This window comes from Eulemur rufifrons, chromosome 13, assembly GCF_041146395.1.
Source record: "Eulemur rufifrons isolate Redbay chromosome 13, OSU_ERuf_1, whole genome shotgun sequence".
Classification (NCBI taxonomy): Eukaryota; Metazoa; Chordata; class Mammalia; order Primates; family Lemuridae; genus Eulemur; species Eulemur rufifrons.
The window spans coordinates 14,463,919-14,478,166 of NC_090995.1; the positions used below are offsets into that span (position 1 = coordinate 14,463,919).

The 14,248-nt window shown below is 42.0% G+C and overlaps 1 protein-coding gene across 2 annotated transcripts in view; it reads right to left on the reverse strand.

Annotated features, from left to right (window-relative positions):
- Positions 1 to 13,668, reverse strand: part of CFAP299 (cilia and flagella associated protein 299) — a 200,109-nt gene extending 186,441 nt beyond the window's left edge. The window contains exons 1-2 of one of the 2 annotated variants that reach the window (XM_069485583.1): positions 13,517 to 13,668; positions 3,887 to 4,017 (exon numbers count right to left, since the gene is read on the reverse strand). In XM_069485583.1, coding sequence (XP_069341684.1) covers positions 3,887 to 4,017; positions 13,517 to 13,627 — 242 coding nt within the window. In that variant the 5' untranslated portion in view covers positions 13,628 to 13,668. The remainder of the gene's footprint in view (positions 1 to 3,886; positions 4,018 to 13,516) is intronic. The other variant, XM_069485582.1, reaches the window with a different exon arrangement.
- Between the last annotated feature and the right edge of the window lie 580 nt (positions 13,669 to 14,248).

The following is a 14,248-nucleotide window of genomic DNA, read 5'->3' on the forward strand; positions in this document are numbered from 1 at the left end:
ATTCAGTTTTTAAAAAACGGAAGAAATTTTCTTCCGTTTCTCCCATTTCTTCAGAGCCTCTCCCGGGTGTCTGCATTCCCAGCCATTCCCCCAACAGGCAGTACACAACCCAGGGCACGTGTGGACAGGGGGCTGGTGTGCATCTCTGCTCTACACACAAGCAAATGCAAACATGTAACTTAATCTGTGACTCCTACTAACCTCACGCCCAAGTTAATTTTACCTTCTGACTGTGAAAAACATCTTAAATTAAGTGAAAAGAGAAATTACCAACTGAGAGAAGCTACTTAAAGTATTAACACATAGAACTTAAACAAGTATAAATAAAATATTCCTACAAATAGGAAGAGCACAAATAACACAGTAAAAGACATGAACAGGCTTTTTACAAAAGAGAAACACAAATGACTAATAAACATATGAAGAAATTGTCAATGCAATATCTTCAGTGATTGGGAACATAAATCAAGACCACAGTGAGAAACTAATTTATAAATAGTTGAACAGCAAAACCAAAACAAAATCTGACAAGTACTGGATGGGATGTAGAGCTGAAAGATATTTTATCAATTGTTAGTAGGAAGGGAAATTGGTTTAGCTACTTTGAAACGAAGGTTTATGTTACATATGCAACTGATACCTTCCAGTGTGTGGAACATGCCCAAGAGAAACTGTTGCCTGTGTACGTTAGGGGACATGTACATAGAAATTCTGTCCACTGTAGCTAAATCTACAACCAATTCAAATCTCCATCAACAAGAACATGTAAGACTCCATGGTGACACATTCAATAGAATGTTATATGGATGGTGAAAACAAACTATAGCAGCATCGTGTGTTACTGTGTGTTACTGAACGTTCTGTTACTAAGAATCATTATTGTTAATGATTCTTATAATAAAATATTACATAAAAAAGTGGATCCCAAAAGATTACATCTAAGTAATATCATCTTTTTGAGGAGTCAAACAACTAAAATTTAAAATGTACTTTTTAGGAACACATATAGATACAACAAAATTATATAAAAAAGGAAAGCAAGAGGATGAACATAGAATTCGGGATGTTGGTTAAAATTTGTGATTGCAAAAATGACCCCAATTAGTACACAAATGTGCTCAATTTTTCATATGCTCCTCCCTGTATAGCCCTTTGCAATATAATTTTGCAAATTCTCTCATAAAGAAGTGGAGTTTATTTCTCCACCCTTTGAATCTGGGTTGGTCTTTGACCCACTCTGGTGAATAGAATCGTACGGAAGTGACAGTGTACCAATTTCAAGCCCAAGCCTCTCTCTGTTAGATCCCTGTCTCCGCTGGGAGAACATGCCCAGGCTAGCCAGCTGGAAGTTAGGAAGTCATAAGGAGCAGATGGCCAAGACCATTCCAGACCAGGCAACCCCAGCCAACTCACCAACTGACCACAGATTCAGAAACAAGCCCAGCCAAGATCATTGTAGCCAGTTCTATAGAAGCAGGAAAGAGCCCAGCCAACCCGCACACTTGTGAGCAGAATAAATGTTGTTGTTTTAAGCCACAAAGTTTTCAGGTGGGTTTTAATGCAGAATTTTCATGACGACACATAACTGATACACCTTGGGTTGGAGGAGCCAGGGCTATACTCTATATGTTTTTATTACTTTGTATTCTGTTAGGTGTTTTCTTAAAAAAAAAAACCTGTATTTCCATTCATTGACATTGTAAGCATAATGACAATTTGGAATTATTCTGTTTTATTTCATCTTAGTAATACAACAGTTTACTCAACCTCATTGCTCTATCATTAGGCAGCATAGCAAAGTTGCTCTGATTTTTAAGAATAGTAACTTAGAGGCTGGGCGCAGTGACTCAGACTTGTAATCCCACCACTTTGGGAAACTGAGGTGGGAGAATCACTTAAGGCCAGGAGATCGAGACCAGCCAAGAGATGCTAGACTCCTGTTAATGCTCAATAAACATTAGTGTTGCAAACTGAATAACAAATCACCTTACCACTACCTTGTTTATAATACATAGAGCAACTGGCACTTTCAAGTCACAAATCAAAAAGTCATTTATTCAACTAGTACCTGACAATCTAATATTTACCAGGCACTGTGACTGACTCTGATGAGACAGCAGTGAACAAGGAGAAAAGATACTTGCTCAGGTGGGGCTTACCTGTAATTGAGGAGGAAGGCATTGCATAGATCAACCAACACAAACAAAATACATTAGGTAACAAGACCTCAGAGAAAAGTAAAATAGCTATGTTGTAGCAAGTGATTGGGGGGCTGGCTTAGGTGGACAGTAGGGGGAAAACTCTACTGAGAGGGGACATATAGGCTAAGGTCACAAGAAGGAGCCGGCCACCCAAGGAGGGATCGGGCAGAAGAGCTTTCCAGGCAGAAAGAAGAAAGAATAGCCAGTGCAAAGAGCCTATAAATGGAACAATCTTCATGTTAAGAAACGAACAAAATCAGAAGTGTCAGGTAGGACCATAAAAAAAAAAAAAGAAAAAGATTCAAAACAGCAGAATCATTTTAAACCTATGGATAACAAACAGCCTTGGAATCCACACACAAAAAAAATTTATTTCTTATATGTAACCCCTTTGCTTGAAGATTATTAACTTGTTGCAAAGAACAAAAATCTCTATTAAAAGCAAAGGTTTTGTAGCACCTATGTAAACAAATTTTATTTGTTGATTGTCATAGGCCTTTCCAAAACTATTTACAATTAAAATATTTTAAAATCACGGAAGAAATTTTTAAGTAGGAGTACCAATTTATTCTAAGGTTGAGAAAGTTTGTTATCGCTATCCAAATCCAGGTGCAAAAACATTTTGGTTAATGTTACAAATTCACTACTTAGAGAGAAAAGCTACCCAAACACACCTGTACCTTTTCAAAACTGATTTAATATTGCGTTAAAGTAAACATATTGAGGACATGAACGTTCAGTCATCAAAAAGCTCCACTGCCCAATCTGCTGTTTAGAGTGAATTAAACAGGGTACTTAGATTCTGATTAAGATAAACGTGCATTTCATAACATCTTTTCCAAACCCAATATTGTCAGGCAGTGCTTACAATGTTACCTTAATACTGGTTTTGTCATGTGACTTATATGATTGGGAATACATGGAATAACGTCTAAGGAATAGGCTGTATTCTAGATATATGGCATGTAATAGCATATTTTATTACATCAGGCAAGAGTATATTGTTAAAAATCCAGGCTCTGACACCAGACTGAGTTTTCACCCTGCTTCTGCCTCTTACTGGTTGTATAAACTTGGATATAAACTCTACGTACTTAGTTTGTGAAATGGAGATAACAGTAGTTACATCCACCAAGGTGGCTGTTAACATTAAACAAGTTAAAACATGTAAAGTGAACTCCAGTGCCTGGCACATATCAGCAATTGACAGTTAAACTATTATTACTAATTACTCTTTACATCATGTACAAAATATACTCAGATCAGTCTATTGTCAAATGATTCAAGTCAGTGATTATTCATGAAGTTGAACCAATCAATGCTTAGAAAAAATGTCAGAACATAAATGATGTCAAAGATTTATAGGCCTCAAAAGTACAGAGAGTTCTATAGCAAAAGTCACTCATATTTTTAGTATATAAATGTATAAAGCCAATAATATTATTACTTTTTTACAGGACTTTATTGGTACGATGACCATATTCTGGTATTTATGTATCGTAAATTACTAGCGCAAAGTCATGTGTGGCATTATCGCAAGCATATTACAGCTGCTCCAGTTCCCAGTCTGCAGAACACGTACTTCAGATATTCCAAGTTTTATCTGCTCCAGCCACTGTGAAATTGGAATTTCTAGGCAATGCAGAATATAACATAAAATCTTGATTTGGAACGTGGGCACTTACTTTTTCTGAGTTTTTTCGGCCAGCCTTGCAATCTCTATAGCTGCCTTCCTTGCTTCAAAATCTTCCCTTGTCACTATCTCTCCAGTTCCTCGGTAGCCGAGCTCCACCAACTGGCGCGCCAAGCTTTCATCCTAAAGAGAAAACCAATTGGTACATGTGTGGGCAAATATCTTACTTTCTTCAGTATATACCAAGTAATTGTTTTAAGTGACCACTTAAATTGATTATTTCACAATGAGACATGATCTATTAGATATGAAAATCTAGGATTCTTTCTAAGAACACATTTATACACATCAGATTTGGTCTTCCCATTCCTGTACACATAAGAGAAAAAAAGAAAATATCAGCCTGTAAATTTTTTTAAGGGGTTGGAGGACAAAAGCCTATTGTGTTTTTGATCAATTTATGAGAACAGCTGTGGATAATTAATAGGGTATCTTTAAAACAATAAAACGAGAGACAATAGTGCTCATACAAGAAAGACTTTTTAAAAACCTGGCACAGAAAGTGAACCAGGCTACTTTCAGAAAGTTCAGTGTTTCAGAGACTGACTTCCTTGAAGTGAATTAACTGATGACACAGAATATTATAACTTCAAATACAAACTAAAGAGGAGCAGATGGATTTCCTACTTAACTATAAAGATATTGTTTCCACATAATGTTGCTACTGATAAAAACAGAAAAGTAGAAACCCAAGAAAATAACCACAAAAAAACTCCAAATTGAAACAAAATTACCCCACAATATTTTAGGCCTTATATATTTCAGGTACTTAAGAAATGTCTCATACATTTTTCTCATTTACATGATATACTCAGAAAAGAACATTGTTTCCTCATGATTTGAAGAGGTACCATTTTACGTGAGGTTACTAGTATAAACATTAAAGTATTGCATAAATGTATTTATATTTTAATAATGGTTATTATCATCTTAATTAAATATAAAATACCTGAAATACAGTGAAAACAGCATATATTTTATTGTTATATACCCTTAACTAGTACATCACTGTTGAATGGAAGTACTGTCTAACAATTAAATGAGAAAACTTAGGATGCCTACATAATAATCTATTCAACCCATAGTGGCTATTTTAAAGTTGTAAGTATTCTAACAAAATAAAAAAAAATAGATAATATAACTCTAGAAACCTGCCAGTTTCCTCTGCTCAACATTAAAAGCAAACACTGAATTCCACGTAGTAATGTGTATCCGTTTGCCCAGCTATTACAATGCAAAGCAGCAGCCCTGGAAGACCCAAGGCGCTGGCCTCCTTTCTGGGATGTTCCCTGCTTAATAGACTTCTCTATTCTTACCTGTTAGTGTGAACCACAAAACTGAGCAAATGCCTCCCCCTAGTGGATTGATCTTTAATAGAAAAAGCAATGCAGATTTGAGGTTTGATTTACAAAAGCGAGATCATCTGAGTATGAATTTTCTTAAATACATTACTAAAAGTGAGTTTATAGAAAACACCCTCAGCTTAGTGAGACTGTGAGACTCTTCTACAAGAATATAAATTCCTTGTGGCCAACAGAGAGTTTCATAAAGTCGCTGTATTTATTTTGTATGCCAAGTGAATTCTGCATTCCTGTGTACCCTACCTGGCTTACACAAAGTCATTTAGATCATTTTACACTGGCTGACACTTAATCTATATCGCAATAAGTGGCATGATCTACTGAAAAAACAAGAGACATGTGTGACATATTTAGAAGGCAGATGTGAAGTGGAAGGCATATTGTTTTAACTTTTGCAGGATCTCTTCCTTCAGCTTCTCCAACTTCTGGGCCAGGTACGTGTTTAGCTCTGTGACTAAAGGTGCCAGCTTCTCCTGAAGAAGACCCCACCACTGAAATCAGAGGGTAGAAGAGGTGAGAGCCTGACACAGGTCTCAGTCTGTCCTCACAGATTCCAGCTCATCCTTGCAGGTTTCAGCTTGACCTCAGGCTCTAGCACTAGATGCCAAAGAAACAGTCTTTCATAAACTGTATAAACAGCTCTCACATTGTATAAGATCTTATTCAAATCTCTATTAAAAAGTGTGTGTGTGTGTGTGTGTGTGTGTGTGTGTGTGTGGTCTGCGGAATGAAGAAGCAAAAGTTACATAGTTTATCATCTTTAGACACCTGCAGTAAAGACAAGGTTTTAGGAAAATATGTATTTGCTGCTGTATTAGTTTGCCAGGGCTGCCGTAAGAAAATACCACAAACTGGGCGGCTCAAACCACAGAAATTTATTTTCTCCAGTTCTGAAGGTCCAAGATCCAGGTGTTTGCAGGTTGGGTTTATTCTCAGGATTTTCCTCTTGGGCAGCAGATGGCCACGCTCGCGCTGTGTCCTCACCTGGTTGCGCCTCAGTTCGTGTCCTAATTTCCTCTTCTCCTAAGGACACCAGTCACACTGAATTAGAGCCCACCCACGTGACCTCATTTCACCTTAATCACCTCTTTAAAGGCCCTATCTCCAAATACGGCCACACTCTGAAGTACTTGAGGGATTTCAACACAGGAATTTTGGGATGACAAGATTCAGCCTGTAACAGACGCGACAGGACATTTTTGTGGAAATAAGAAGTACAGTGAGATTGGTTGTTTCTAAGCACGTTGGAGGCCTTGGAGAAAGGAAATGATGAGCTCAGGGCTTAAGAATTAGCTGGACACTTTGGTAGCAAGTTAATTACGTAGGACCACTCCCATCAGGACAGGGGCAGAACTTTGTTCTCACTGGAACAGAGGTACTTATTCTGGATAGATCTGCCTTTTCTGTGCACAATGTTGCTGAAACCACCACCTGTGGACTTCCAGATTGCCATAGTCACCATCATGGTATCGCACACAACTTTGTGTCTGACTACGGAACTCATCTACAGCAACTGAAGCGTGGCAACTGCTTCATACTCATGCAACTCACAGGCCTTACCACGTTCCCCATCAGCCTCAAGTATCGGGCTTGATGGAACAGTGAGACAGACTTTTCAAAGGCCAGTTCCAATGCTAACTAGGTGGTAACAGCCGTGAGCCTCGGGTAACGTCTTGCAGGATGCTGTATAGACTACACATCAGCAACCAATACGTGGTGCTGTTTCTTCCGTAGCCAGGATGCACAGGTGTAGAAATCAAGGGATGAAAATCATATCAGCTCTTCCCATTATTATTCCTACTGATCCAGTATCGAAATTTTGCTTCTTCTTACCACAATTTTGGGATCTGCTGTTCCACCAGTCTCAGTTCCCAAAAGAGGAACGATTCCACAGGGGCACAACGATGATTCCACTAAAACGGAAGTGGAGACTGCTGTCTGGCTGCTTTCGGCCAGTGAATTAACAAGCAAAGAAGGCAGTTCCTATGCTGGCTGGGGTAGCACGCCTAACTATCAAAAGGAAATTGAGTTGCAACTACACAATGAGGGGTCAGGAGGGGTCTGTGTGGAACGTAGAAGATGCCCTGCAGAATTTGAAGAGGCTCTTCAAATTCTCACGTCCTGACACTCGCTACTGCCTACGCATCCTTACGTATCCTCACTGTGGGCGCTTCTCTGCGCACACAAAGTAGACGCCCTTTGGAGGAATGTTCCCTTACCCCCGTTTGAAGGCCTGGCCTGAGTGAGGCCGTAGTGCAGGTGCTATATCCATTTGCAGCCCGGAACCACACAGCAAACGCCTCTTTATAAACCAAATTTGGACTTTTTCCTTTTCCATGAGCCAGTCGTAAGAGAGTCCCCTTATAGCCACAGGTGTGAGCTGAGAGGAAGATGCACATCCCACAGTGGTACAAAACCTGGGATCTGGGCTCTTGCTCGTGCAGCTGACACACCCACTTTGTTCCTGTCGCGCTTGACCCCAGAGGTGCCCCCCTTCCATCTGATGATGGCTTCTTGCTGGGCCTGCCTGACCCTGTGACCTGGTGGATCGGAGAAAACTCGGCTCATCCTGGGCCGTTCTGACTGCAGAGTCCCCTGGGGTTTCCACGACCAGCTGCTCCGTCTGTACCAGAACCCCACAGCACAGCAGGAGGTGACTCTTGGTGGACGCAGGACTCTCCACTGCATGTGGCCTGGGCTTGCAGCCGGCCCCTCCACACCCCTTGCTGGGAGGCAGCCTTTGGCTGTGACGCGTTGCCTCACTCTGACGCTGCCGTCCCCTTTCTGTGATAAACTAGATTTGTTGGCGTCGCCATCTTGGATACTGTGGATCGTTTCTAGCAAGTAACACCGTTTAGTTGTCACTGTCAGTTCAAAACCCTAGGAAGTTACATATCCAGAACAGATGAATCAGCTAATTATTTTACTGATAAACTATCAAAATGTGACTGAGGTTTTTCAGCAAAACTACCCCCTGATTACTGCATCGTTCAATTTTAAAGATTTCTCTTAAAGGTGAAGTTTGGTTAGTCAGTAGCTTTTTAAAACTTTTTTATTGTAAAATAAAACATGTATTTCTACAAAAATATAGAAAGTCTCACAAAACAGATGTAGTGCTTAGTGAATTAATATAGGATAAACACCCCTCTAATCACTAATCGGGTCAGAAAGTAAAACTTTGCTAGGTATTTCCATGCACCCCTTCCTAACCACCACCTAAATACATAGAATACAGATTTTAGGGAATTCTTTGAGACATAGTTGAGACACTGAGGAGGATATTAGTCTCACGGAATTTTAATTATATCATTATGATACAGTTTTAGAAGTATTAGGGATATAGCATTCTTGGCTGAGTTTCACCCCTGATCAAAAAAATTCATGTCCATGAGGAAACTAGACATTTTATTCAGGCAGAAGCACTGCTACAACCCTACTGAAGGAAAAATATAGAACTCCTCTTCAGTGCATGCCAATTTTTTTCCACTGAATAAACAAAAGACTGTAGCTGATTCTAAAATATATGAATTAAGATTTTTCACACAGTATTCATTATGTACCTTGATGCAATAAATAATCGGGAAAATACAATGGTCATTTGTTAGTTGGCTGACTGTATAATGATGGTAAATTATGTTACTTGATTTCCCCTAGCGTCTCAACCTAATCAGTAAATGCCAATTTTATTTTATTTTATTTTTGTTAGGACAGGGTCTTGCTCTGTTGCCCAGGCTGGAGTGCAGTGATGTCATCGGAGGTCACTGCAGCCTCAAACTCCTGGGCTGAAGTGATCCTCCTGCCTCAGCCTCTTGAGTAACTGGGACTACAGGCATGTGCCACTACCTCCAGTTAATTATGTTCATATTTTGTAGAGATGGGGTCTCACTGTGTTGCCCACACTGGTCTTGAACTCCTGGGCCTCAAGTGATCCTTCCGCCTCAGCCTCCCAAAGTGCTGGGATTATAGTCATGAGCCACCATGCCCAGCTGCTGCCAAAAATATTTCAAAATATATCCAAAAGGTTTAATTCATATGATTTATTGATTTCTATCTTCTAAATAGTGGGAAAATAATGCTTTAAGTAAAACTCCATGTGGCTTATCCCTATAAATAATTTAGCCATGACTGGGATCCACTAGGGAAATCTGCAAATAATTCTAACACTCTTTGATTCTTTATCTGAGAAAAGCAATTTAATTAGAAATTTTATTTCTCCAGTGGTCATAAGCAGCCATTGAAATGAAGGGACTGTGTTTATTTAATGGAATAATTACAAAAAGAACCTGGAAAATCATAGTGTAATAAATTTGCCAAAACTTTTCAGCTATTTGTATATTGATGTACGGGATTGGGTTAATTAAATTAGATGGTCCTAGCTCCTAGAACAAATATTATTTGGGTTACCATAAATAAATCTAATTGCTGAAACTGTGATAAATTTCTTTTAACGTTTTATAGCTATCTAGTAAAACAAGCAAAGCACAGTGGATATAAAATGAAAAGCTTCTTTTATTCTTCTAAACCACGGTACCTCTCTCTAGCTCACTGAATAATTAACTAGTGTCATTATTTATTCTTTTCCATACATCCCTTTCTTCCTAACCAAGTATCATATAAAACGTATTACGGTTACGGTCATACACTATTTGTGTACTTATCACGGTCTCAGATGTTAAATGATTATATAGAGGTCAGGGTTATGACAGCAAATAGTTGGCAAACTGAAAAGGGATGACTAAAAAGAATAAAAGCACTATTTACAAAGATACGGGCAAAATTAATGAAAACCAGCACGGGATGGTGAAGCCTCCTTGCACTAGCAACAGTGGAAAGCCACTAACACCATTAGGCATAAAGGGAGATGGGAGAGGAAGCCATTCCTAGAGCTATGAGCACTGCCAGACCCAGCTGAAAGAGTGTTACAGCTGATGGAATGAGAAGCTGGCCAAACCTAAGGACCGTTGCCACTTCTAAACCACAGCCAGTAGGAAGATGACAGGGAATAAATCCTCTGACCACTTCCTTCCAGCCCTCTGATCTCCTGCTGGTGTCTTCTATTGGCTGAAACCAATCCAAAGCCAAAGGGACATGATCAATGATCCTGGAAGTCATCTTCCAGGGGCACACATACAGGTAGAGAAGGGTAGAGGATGGATCCAGCACAGAGAATATGGCTATTTTGTATGTGAATCATTGAGACTAATTTTTTAATGGAATTTTTGGCAGTAGAGGAATATGATACACAATAAAAGAGCACCTGGAAGGTAGAAAATACTTGTAAAATGTTTGCTGAATAAACGAAACTTAGACTGGATTGTAAGCACTATACTAAAGTCAGGTTACTGAGGTCAAATCTAGAATAGATTCTTCCTTAAATCGCTAACAATTAAGGCAGTTTCTACTACAGCAGGCACTTGGTGAAGGATTATTAACTAAACACGTGGTTGGATAAATACATGGATGCATGGGAGTAGAAGGAAATATAGATGACTCATAAAATTTTACAGACATAAAGGACCTTGAATGTAATTTAGTCCAGCTCTTTCACTTTGCAGGTAAAAAAAAAAAAAAAAAAAGGAATTTCAAGTGGATTAAAAACACAATATTGCAGAATTAGAACCAAAATCTCATGACTGCTCTACTAACCACAATATGCTATCTCTATTAATAATTTACTGTTTAAAATTTATTCCGCTCAAAAAAGTTCAAGAGATCTACTATATAACATTGTGACTACAGTTAAAAACAATATATTGTATTCTTAAAAAATATCAAGAGGGTATACTTCAAGTGTTCCCACAACAAAAATGATAATTATGTGAGGTAATACATGTTAATTAGCTCAATCTGGCCTTTCTACAATGTATACGTATTTCAGAACATCATGTGGTACATGATAACCATCTATAATTTTGTCAATTAAAATAAAATAAGATGTTTAAAAACTTTGCATCTTTCAAACAAAATTACTGAAAAAGAAAAAGAGAGAAAGGATCACCTCACATAGCATGATCCATGATTCTTGAAACACGCTTGCCACGCTACTGAAGGAATTCTGAGGAGTCTTATTTGTTTCTGTGTGACCGAAGTGGTCAATCAACTTGTCCACAGAAAATATTGGAGAATGTAGCTCTCCAGACCTAACAGCATGTTAAAAGTTGTCATTAACCAACACAATAATAAATACACTTGCCTTATTACTGTTAGTCAACTAAATCTTCATCTCATTGTCTATGAAAGTACAATAAGGATAAGCCTAACCAATGCCAAATTAAAAAGTAAATTTCTTTATCATTCCCCCAAATATAGTCACCGTCTTTCATTTTGGAGACCTTTAAAGTTCTGACCCATGGCGGGGCGTGGTGGCTCACGCCTGTCATCCCAGCACTCTGGGAGGCCAAGGCGGGAGGATCTCTCGAGGTCAGGAGTTCGAGACAAGCCTGAGCAAGAGCGAGAACCCGTCTCTTCTGAAAAATAGAAAGAAATTAACTGGTCAACTAAAAATATGTAGAAAAAATTAGCCAGGCATGGTGGCACATGCCTGTAGTCCCAGCTACTCGGGAGGCTGAGGCAGGAGGATCGCTTGAGCCCAGGAGTCTGAGGTTGCTGTGAGCTAGGCTGACGCCACGGCACTCTAGCCCGGACAACAGAGTGAGACTCTGTCTCAAAAAAAAAAAAAGAAAAAAGAAAGTTCTGACTTATGAAACACAAGTGTTAACTTCTCATGATTAATTTCTAATCAACATTAATTTTTTATTCCTTACACACATGAAAAACTGTGCCTTAAGAAAACACTGAAATCTCCCTCAGTGATGCCAGGCTTCAGGTTCCCAGTCTTCCGCATGTGCTACAAAGGTGATTTTATTCTCTCAAGATGTTTATTGTCTGTATTTCATTTTTGTTTATTCAAACATTCAGAAATGTGGGTGCAAAAATGCTGTTTAGCAGTTTTACTTTTTCCTTTGACTTCAATGTCGTGAACGCAAGGGATAAGACTGACTTCCACAACTTCAAACATATTACCTGTATAAAATAATTAAAGAAAAAAACGTATTTGAAGCCAGGAGGTATATTGGAAAAACCACCTACGTTTATTTTTTAGCAGATAATTCCAGAGAGATCACATGACCTGTCCAAAGTCACACAACTGATTAGTTGGCAGGGATGGGGCTAGAGTTGGATGTTCCTGTTCCGTTAAAATTAGCTTCGTATCTGGCACACGAATGTGTTTTGAAGAGTAAGCACTTCTAACGAAAACGTGAAACTTAACGCTCCACGTTTCAGTGAACCCTCGCTGTCACCCGACGTTTGGGGTTTAAAAAAATGTTAACCCGCTAAAAATGCGGAAGTTTGACGGCAGGACCCGAGTCCTCCCCGGTCGGACGGCGGCTTGTTCTCTCCCGCCAAGATGGAGTCAGGGCAGCTCCGGGTCCCGCGCGGAGGCGTCTGGGGCGTCCGGCGGGGACTATACCAGGGCTCTGGGACCCGCCACCCTCGCCCCGGCTCCCCGGGACCAGGAGCCGGTTTTCCCGCCGGTCCGAGTTTTCCCGCCAGGAAATCCCGTCTCCACCGCGGCTCCCACAGCGCGGATAATCGGGAGGGCGGATTGCCGGGCACCAGACAGCGACCGTTGGATCCAATTTCCCGCCTTTTTTTTTTGTTTGTTTTTTTTTTTTTTTGTCGTTGTATTTTTGTCGCCCGCACCAGCTGTGACCATAACTGGACGCACGCGAGGCGGGAGCGGCCCGCACACCTGCGCGACCACCCGGAACCCGCACAGGTAAGCAAAGTCCTTCTGGAACCATCGACGTGAGGTGTGAGTTTATGACGCCAGACGCCCAATGTCGCCCCAAGTCCGCAGGTTTAGTGTCGCCACCTGCCCCGGAAAGCGCGACTCTTTTCTGTCGTTGAACGCAAAGTGACAGAGGAAGAGGAGCGGCGAGTGCGTCCCTTTCCTCACAGGGGACTTCGGGAGGCGGCGGCCCGGGAGGGGACAGGGGAGGCCGCGCTCGCGACAGTCCAGACCGCAGCGTGCGCGCGCGCGCGCGTTTCCGCGCCGGGTGACACGAGGGGACCCGCTGCCGCGCGACCCGAGGCAGCGCGGGGCGGGAAGGCCGCGGGGAGCCGCCGTCTGGGCGCCGCCATCCGGGTACCGCGGGGCCGCGCACCCGCGCCGTCCGCCGCCAGGGGGCGAGCGGCCCGCGACGCTGAGGCGCCGGGCGGCCCTGAGGTACCCGGAGGCCGCGGCCGCCCTTACCCACCTCCAGGTAGTACAGGTCCACCGTGGTGACCTGCGAGTCCAGGAAGTCCTCGTAGGTGTTGAACTGTGTGACGACATTGTCCACGGCCGTCAGCCCCTCCTCCTGCTCCATCGCGGCCGCCGCGGCCGGAGCGTCCCTAGCGACCGGGACGCGCGCGCGGAGGCTCCGCCCACTGAGCGCGGAGGCCCCGCCCACTCGGCTCCGCCCAGTGCGCAGAGGCTCCGCCCACTAGGCTCAGCCCAGGGCACGCGGAGGCTCCGTCTACTCGGCTCCGCCCAGTGCTAGCGGAGGCTCCGCCTACTCGGCTCCGCCCACTAGAATCCGCCCAGTGCGCGCGGAGGCTCCGCCCACTCGGCTGCTCCGCGCGACGTTCATCCCGCCCCGGGGCTTGTGACTGACTGACATTCAGACTCCGCCCAACTCGGGGACCCCGGTCTCGAGTAAACTGACGGGGAGCTCAGGTGTGGTCCGGTGCCGCTCACCTGACTCGGGCCTCGGGGAGACGGGGAGCAACGCGAGAATCCAAAATTAAACGTTACGACGCTGCCGGGGTGTTGAGACAAAATATTATGCGTCAACCGCCAGGCTCATCCCAAAACAACGTGATGCTCCGGACCAAAATACCCAGGTGTTTTGCAAGAAGAGGGTCTCAAAAACAAGCCTGTGGACACGGTCCTGTGACCACAGTGGAATTAAATTTCCCAGCACTATGGTATGATTTCTCAGAAACAC